The sequence below is a fragment of the Elephantulus edwardii genome, unplaced genomic scaffold (genome assembly GCF_000299155.1).
Source record: "Elephantulus edwardii isolate Elephantulus edwardi_28Jun2011 unplaced genomic scaffold, EleEdw1.0 scaffold00412, whole genome shotgun sequence".
In the NCBI taxonomy this organism is placed as follows: Eukaryota; Metazoa; Chordata; class Mammalia; order Macroscelidea; family Macroscelididae; genus Elephantulus; species Elephantulus edwardii.
The window spans coordinates 927,626-935,748 of NW_006400162.1; the positions used below are offsets into that span (position 1 = coordinate 927,626).

Genomic DNA, 8,123 nt, shown 5'->3' on the forward strand with positions numbered 1-8,123 from the left:
AGTACCTTCCCCCAAGTCTGCTCCAATATGCAGCCTTCGTTCTGGACTCCCATCATGACAACACCTAATCATACATCCCTTTTAAACAGTTCTCTCCCTCATCTGTTTCAATGCAGTATACATTTTTTATCCCCTACTTTCTCAGTCTCCCCCCAAACCCGATGTCAGTGGCACGATGCAGTATTTGTCCTTTTGTGACTGAGATATTTCACTCAGTATAATGTCCTCCAGGGTCACCCATTTTGTATAATATTGCATGAGTTCCTTGTTTTTCAATGCAGCATATTATTCCATTATGTGCTATATCAGAGCTTTTCTATCCGTTCGTTTGTTGATGGGCACTTGGGGGTTGTTTCCAGCTCTTTGCTATTGTGAACAAAGCCACTATAAACATGGTGTGCATATATCTGCTTGGGTGGCAATTATGGTCTATCTCTTTGGTTTATATTACCAGTAATGGAATCTCTGGGTCAAATGGTATTTCTATTTGCAACTTTTTGAGAAAGTGCCATACAGCCTTCCAAAGTGGTTGCACCATTTTACACTTCCACCAACAGTGAATAAGGGTTCTAGTTTCTCCACAATCTCGCCAGCATTTGTTTCTTGCTGTTCTGTTAAATTCTGCTAATCTTACTGGGGTGAAACGATATCTCATAGTTGTTTTGAACCTCAGATAAACTATTAAAGGCTCCAGCACTATTTTACTCTTCATTCTATCAAAAGTTCTATCTCATACCTATTGATTAAAATTGATCTAGCCAATATATTAATTTTAAACTAGTGTAGTTGGTTTTGTATACAACTCTAGAATTCAAAGTGTAGGTATTAAAATATTAAGTATGTGATGTTCTATAAATATGCTAATAGTGATTTAAATTAATATACTTATATTAGCATAAGAAGCTAATAAGATGTCTTAGGGGCAATGAAATAAATGTGCATAAAATACCAGGATGCAAACAGAATAGGAAATTCTGAGCCACTCAGTGTTATTTGCTTATTTACATTTGTATAAGCTGCTTCCATCTGTGAAAAAAGGAAGATGATGGGCATACTAATCAGTAAATACATAGTTTGTTAACTTTACAGTGTGTTATGTTTAATCACAAGAGGAAACATTCAGCATGCTGCTCAATATCTATGAATTATTGTCCGTGCAGCTTGATTACCTGGAGTAGGGAAAATTTAGAGAGTTTAGCAGAGACTATATAATTTCATTTGACCCGGGTAAGATCTGATGCATTTGAACAGACTAATTTGGAAAAGAAGATGAATTGTTCGATTTGGTTTCTAGGTTTGTGTCTTCCTGAATTCTCAAGATTGAGAGTTCCAGATGACCATGCGATTTCAGACCTGTCCATGTACAATTACATAGAGGTGAGTCAGAAGGTTTGGTTCTATTACTTGAGATGGTTCGCTCGTATTCTAACCAGTGTTCTTTCCTTTAGTTTTTCTTTACTTCAGTTCTGACAGCACAGGAGAGGAAGACCCTCTATGAGGTGGATTGATTCAGTGACTGGGGTAATGGGGGGTAGATGTGTCAGAGACAATGAGATTGGCACAGGATAGAGCAGGATTTAGGGCTGTTGTACATAGGATATAAGTTTCAGGCGATTCAATGGCACATAACAACATAACAACACCTAAGAATAGGTTGTTGTTTATTGTTAAGACCCATAGCTGACTCTCCAGCAGATTTTCAAAAGTAGTAAATCGCATGAAAGGAGATTATCCACCTTTCTCCCACAGAACAGTTGGTGGATTTGAACCACGTGCATTTGCGTTGGCAGCACAATTCCTTACCACTAAGACACTAGAGTTCCCAATAAAACATACACATATACAGAGAACATATCATAGACATTAGTAGATTGTGAACATGTGTCCCGTTGAAAAGGGCCAAGATTACAAAATGTGTTTGGTTTCAATCTTCTAATTCACAGGTTCAAATCTTGGTCAGTTATTTGAATGAGTTACAGAATTTTAAAGAAAATGGAAAGGAAATATGTTAATACATCTGAGAAATTAAAAATAAATGTTAAATGCCCTTCTACACTTAACTTATAAGTCTATTTAACATTATGTATAGTGTCTATCTTGCCCCTCAAAACTCAAAACCAAATGAATCCTGGTGGTGGTGTTCACAGGGAGTTGTGCTGCTAACCCCAAATTGGCACCTCTCTGGTGGTTCACTCTGCAAAAAGGAAGATGAGTGATCTCCTCCCAAGTGATTTACATCCTCTGAAATTCCACTGGAGGATCAGCTATGAACCAGTTCTGAATCAATAGCAATGCATTTTAACATGATTAGCCCATTTAGAGCAGCATTAGTCATTGGAATCTTTTTGTTGTTATTAGTTGCCATCAAGCAGGTAAAGCTGCATCTCACACACTCTGGGCATGTTGCTAGAAGAGGCTGTTTCTTGGAGAGAGACATCATGCTTGGAAAGGTGGAGGGATGGAAAAGGAGAGGAAGATCCTCAACCAGGTGGATTGACTCAGTGACTACAGTAATGGGCTCCAGTGTGTCAGAGATTGTGAAGCTGGCACAGCCAGGACAGGGTTTAGATCTCTTATGGGGTCACTATAGGTCATACTGAAATTGATGGCATCTGACAATAATAACAATTCCTCCTGACATCATGTCCCAAGTACGTGAGAGGAGGTTTCATCATCCTTGCCGCTAAGGCATCAACTCTTCTTTCATTTTCCTTATTCACTGTCCCAAGGCTGCTCCTGGTTGCCCTTCCCCCAAGATATATTTGCTTGTTCTTTGGTCAGTCCATGTTACATGCAAAACTCTTCTTCAACACCATAATTCAAAGACATCAATTCTTCTCCAGTCTTACTTATTCCTTGTCAAACTTTCTGATTCATAAGGAAACAATTGAAAACATCACGGCTTGCACCGGGTGCACCATAGTCTTTAAGATGACATCTTTGCTTTTCATAATTTTATTTTTTGGGTGGGGGATATTTATTTCATTTTGTTTATCTCCATCATGTTAAACACTTGGTCCTTAACAGCAGATTTCCTCAATTAAGCACATATGTTTTTAAAATTTTTCAATATATTTTTATGATTATACTAATTTACAAAATTCAAATACGTTGTTTTCCAGAACAGATTCTTCCAATTTCCCTCAACCCCCCACCCCCATCAAACTGTACAACTTCATGATCAATCCCCCTCCTCACATTGTACACCTTCATCCTCTGCTTCCACCCTCCCCTCCCTTGGATCCTTATACTCATTCTACAATAATAGTTTTATACAACATTTGTCCTTCTGGGACTGAGTTAGTTCACTCAGCATAATTCTCTCCAGTTCCTCTCAAGTTAAGTAGTAATTTATAAAGTCATTGCTCCTGCGTGCTGCATAGTATTCCATTGTGTGAATGCACCATACTTTCTCTATCCATTCATTTGTGGTTGAAGATCTGGGCTATTTCCATGTTCTTGCGATGGTGAATAACACTGCTATGAACACTGGTGTAGAAGTCTCCATTTGTGCCTCAGTTCTCATTTTCTCAGGGTATATTCCAAGTAGTGGAATAGCTGGGTCATATGATTTTTTGGTAAACAAAAATCCTCACCCGTAGACCCATAGGTGCATCATGATAGATGAAGAAAAGATTGAAGTTGTTAATGATTTCCTTTTATATGGATCCACAATCAACATGCATGGTAGCAGCAATCAACAACTGGGATCTTAGGCACAGAAATAAATAAAAATCAAAGAAACTAATGGTTAGAAAGATTTCTTTAGGAAAAACACAGAGTCCATTTTAGGTCAGGCATACTAAAGGTTCACTGTGTATGGATGGCTGTGGTTGCAGTTTTCAAGTAATTAAATAAATGTTTATTAGGTAAATTTAAGATAGACAGCCTAACTACTTTTCTTCTCTCTTAATGACTAACAGTTATAATATAGACTTTAGCATGAGCATCCTATGTGTACCCTATGTGGTGTATAAGTTATTCCTCTATCAAGCAATAACAGGTTATATTGATGTATCCCCCTGTGTCCTTAAAAATAGGAAAACTTAAAAAAAATAATAACTACAAACATAATGTCTGTCCTGAATATGAAGTCATAGGCACAGCTTAAAGCAGATGCCTGATTGCTATAGTTAATGTTCCAAACCAACCTAGAAATAACAGAAGTCTCTCAAAACTTGTCTAACAAACTCTTTGAGTTCCCATGTTCATCCTTCAGCAAAATCACCTTTCTGACAGGTTTTGTGTGCTCGTACATTGTCAAAGAAATGCCTTCTACTGGTTAAAGTCACAAAAAAGGTCCTGGGGATAATTGTTATGGAAATAAGAACTAATTTGAATAATTTTCCCAGCACTGTGATGAATGGGAATAAAGGATAATAAATTATAATGAAGGAAAATAGGTAGTTTGTTGGAGATATTCTTTAAAATGTTTATGTTATTACAGATGAGAGCATATGTCAATTCAAGATGGTTCATTTTCCAAAAGAACATAGAGAGATGTCTTCATGTCGTTATGCCATCTACCTTTATCCCTCTCTACACAATGGTGAGGCCTGGCCTTAAGACTTTTCCTCATTTCCTCCCTCTATTTGGATATAAAAATGCCCAATCATATGTTATTAACTTTCCTTCAGGTCACCTTTTCCAGAATAAGATACCATGAAGCTGTGCTGAGGTGGCATTGGCAAAAAAAGGTGGGGACAGATTATGCTTTTCTTTCTTTTTAAATCTGATAAATTGGAATATCATAAGGAATATGACTATTCTCTGTTAGGCAAATATATAATATATATGATACATTAAATCTTACAAACTAAAAACCCCTGTGGTATACAGAGAGCAAGGTGCCCAGTAAATAAAGCTATTGTTGTTGCTGTAATTGTTATGTGCCATTGACTGAAAACTGACTCATAGCTGACCCTCTAGCAGGTTTTCAGAGGCTATAAGTTGCACGAGAGAAGACTGCCCATCATCTGAGGAGCAGCTGGTGGATTTGAATTGCATATTGGAACTGTGTGCCTTTTAGTTGGCACTGCAAAAAGACAGAGAAGGGCACGTGAGAGAAGAAATTAAGAAATTAAATTGGTGCTACTATTTCCAAGGGTTTTACTTCATATAGGCAATGGAAACTATTCATGATTTTTGCTTCATGCAATGTTCTTATAGATTTAATTTGTAAAATTGGTCAGGATCAAGTCTTTTAGAAAACACAATCAAATTTTAATGTAATGCTATGCCACGTTTATTGGGGGCAGCTAGCCCAGAGATGCCACACTGTGAACATACAGACATCTAAATAGTTTTCATTTTTTAGACAATAAGGTAGGCTGTGATGAGCAAAACCCTGTGCATAGCTCAGGCACTAGCTGGGGACAAAGACAACTGCAGTGAAAAGGAATGAACAGCCTCTGAAGGAGAACGGGAGTGGGTGAGCTCAGGAAGAGGCATAAAGGATGGCAGCAGGATGGCCAGTGTGGACACTGCTTGTGTGTCAGCAGAGCTAGACCTCATGGCGTAAGAGGGAACCAGGTAAGCAGGGACTCACAGGAAGATCCTCCGGGATTTACAGTTACTTGGCTGCATAAAGAATGAATTGACAAAGTCAAGATTTATTCACACAGAGATGAATGTGACCTTGTCTCTGTCCTCAGGTAGCTATAGGCGATTAGGACACAGCAGACCAAGTACAGTGATTGAAACGTGTCAGGTGAAGCAGGGCACATCTAGAGAACAGGCTGCTGTAGCTATGCTCACTATTCCTGGTAGTAAAGACACCATGCTTGAAGTCTTCTGGTGAGTGCACGCTTACTGTCACAGGCCACCAAGTTCTTCCTATGGGGACCTTGTAACTCAGAGGAGACTCATCTGTGTCTTCCACACGATATTCTCCTGAGACAGTTCTTTCAACTCTCTATAACCTGGATTGTTGTTTTGTTGTTGTTGTTCTTTGAAAAGGCAATCTTTAGTGATTTAACTATAAAGTCTGTGTTAAGATTTTAATCTCTCAGCCATTGAAATGAGAGTGTTTACTGTGTCTGCAGGTGATAAGCAAAGGACTCCTTTTGTTTGGAATGCTGATAGCCCTTAGCAGCACCTACCTGCTTGTACACCATGTGGCCCGTCGACCTCTGGACTACTTGAGAAGACCCTGGGCCTGGATAGCTTCCCTCCAGAATACAGGATGTGCATCCCTGCAAGCTTTATGGAGTCACTAAAATGAATCTCTAGTTTTATTAGTAAATGATATAAAGGTTTTGAAGTAGCAAACATTTCATTCTCTGTAACCACAATCTAAAACCATAATTTAAAAGGTGCTTCTGATACCATATTTAATACACCAATGGAAAAACTTAAGCTGGAGATTGGTGAATTCATTAAAAATTGCAATAACGCTCAATTCCATCTCTGTGTTTACTGCAATTAATTAGAAAAACTACTTTTTAAATGACCATACAAAGTTTCACCAAAGGACTACTTTCAGGCCAAGATCTTTCTAAATGTGCAGACCATGATCTCTTTTTCTTCTGAAAAAATGAAGTCTCAAGAGGTACGAAGTTCCCTTGGAAGTGTTCAATTTTTCTTAAAAGAATATAATAGAAGTCCTAACAGGACTGATTTAATATCTAGGATTAACTATCAAATACTGCTTACCATGCTAAGAGCACTTTCTACTGACTGGGATTTATCTAACTACTGTACTCAGCTTCACTGGAGGGCAAAACTCATGAATGTGTGAATGGGAACTTTGAGAGAGTTCTATTTGGGAAAGGTATTAAGTGAATCTGTTTTAGTTCCCACTTTTTAATTCTAGTATTATCTTTTGAAGACAAGAAGATAGCTGCTCATTCCAGAAAGTGAGTAGTAGGAAAGGCTTTTATTCATAAATCAAATCTCTATATTATCAGGTTTGAAATGAGAAGAAATAGCTTTCACAGGAATCTCAAGTTGTGCTTTGCTCTGTTTCAGACCATCTGAAGCAATCTAGTGGTTAATTCTTTAACTATATATGATGATAAAACTATGTTCAGTGAAAAATTTTTCTTTGGTTCTTTGTTCTTCAAAGAATCTAGGTAGGCCCAGTTATCTATTGCCTATAATGATTCATATTATTATTCAAATTATGATTCATAGACACTCTAAATAACAGATTTAAACTTTGCCTTATCCAGCACTAGCCCCATAATCTCCAAAATGCTTGAGCCCTTGTTACAATTACTGTGTCAGTTCATCTTGTTGAAGGTCTCCTTTCCTTCCCAGACCCTGATTAACAAGATGTCTTTTTCCAAGATTACCCCTCCTGATAACACACCCAAAATATGTGAGATGAAGTTTCACCACCATTGTCTCTACAGAGCACCTGATTATATTTCCTCCAAGACAGATCTGTTAGTTCTTTTCACAGTCCATGGTTTATGCACAATACTCTTTGTTAAAAAGGCAAGTATTCTTCTTCATTCTACTTTATTCATCCTCCAGCTATCAGATGCATGGGAAATAACTGAAAACGTCATGGCCTAGTCCAAGCACACACTAGTCTTTGAAATTATATCCTTATGCTTTAGCACTTTGGAGTGAACCTTGGCAATAGATTTTCCCCAATGCATTATTTTTTTTCTATTACTGATTCGATAATGGATATTGGATATTGTAGATCCAAGTAAGATGAAATTATTGACAACTTCAATCTTTTCTCCACCTATCATGATTTTTATTTTATTGATGTGGAGATGTAATCCATTCTGAAGACTGTAGTTCTTGATCTTTTGCAGCAAGTGTTTCAAGTGCAAGCAAGTTTTGTTGCCAGCATAATGCAGGTTGTTGATGAGTCTTTCTCCAATCCTGATGCTACATTCTTCTTCTGAGAGTCCATTTTCCTGTAAGATGGTGAACTAGATAGATGGCAGTTTGGACCCTCTACACCGAAGACATCAGGAACCAAAGATCACAGATATGAATGGTAATTCTTCAGTGCACAATGTAAAAGGAAATGAGGAAACAGTATGTAAAAAACTGATGGATAGAAGAATATGAATATAGAATATATGGAAATATAGAATAATATAGACTAATTATGCTAATGCGAAACCTATACTTGGACCAAGAGGCAGTAGTCAGAACAG

The 8,123-nt window shown here is 37.6% G+C and overlaps 1 protein-coding gene across 1 annotated transcript in view; it reads left to right on the top strand.

Annotated features, from left to right (window-relative positions):
* The window catches only part of KMO (kynurenine 3-monooxygenase (kynurenine 3-hydroxylase)), a 64,349-nt gene extending 58,102 nt beyond the window's left edge, over window positions 1–6,247 (top strand). The window contains 5 exon segments of the mRNA XM_006902446.1: window positions 1,295–1,377; window positions 4,448–4,549; window positions 4,638–4,697; window positions 6,045–6,182; window positions 6,185–6,247. Coding sequence (XP_006902508.1) covers window positions 1,295–1,377; window positions 4,448–4,549; window positions 4,638–4,697; window positions 6,045–6,182; window positions 6,185–6,247 — 446 coding nt within the window.
* The last annotated feature ends 1,876 nt before the right edge of the window (window positions 6,248–8,123 follow it).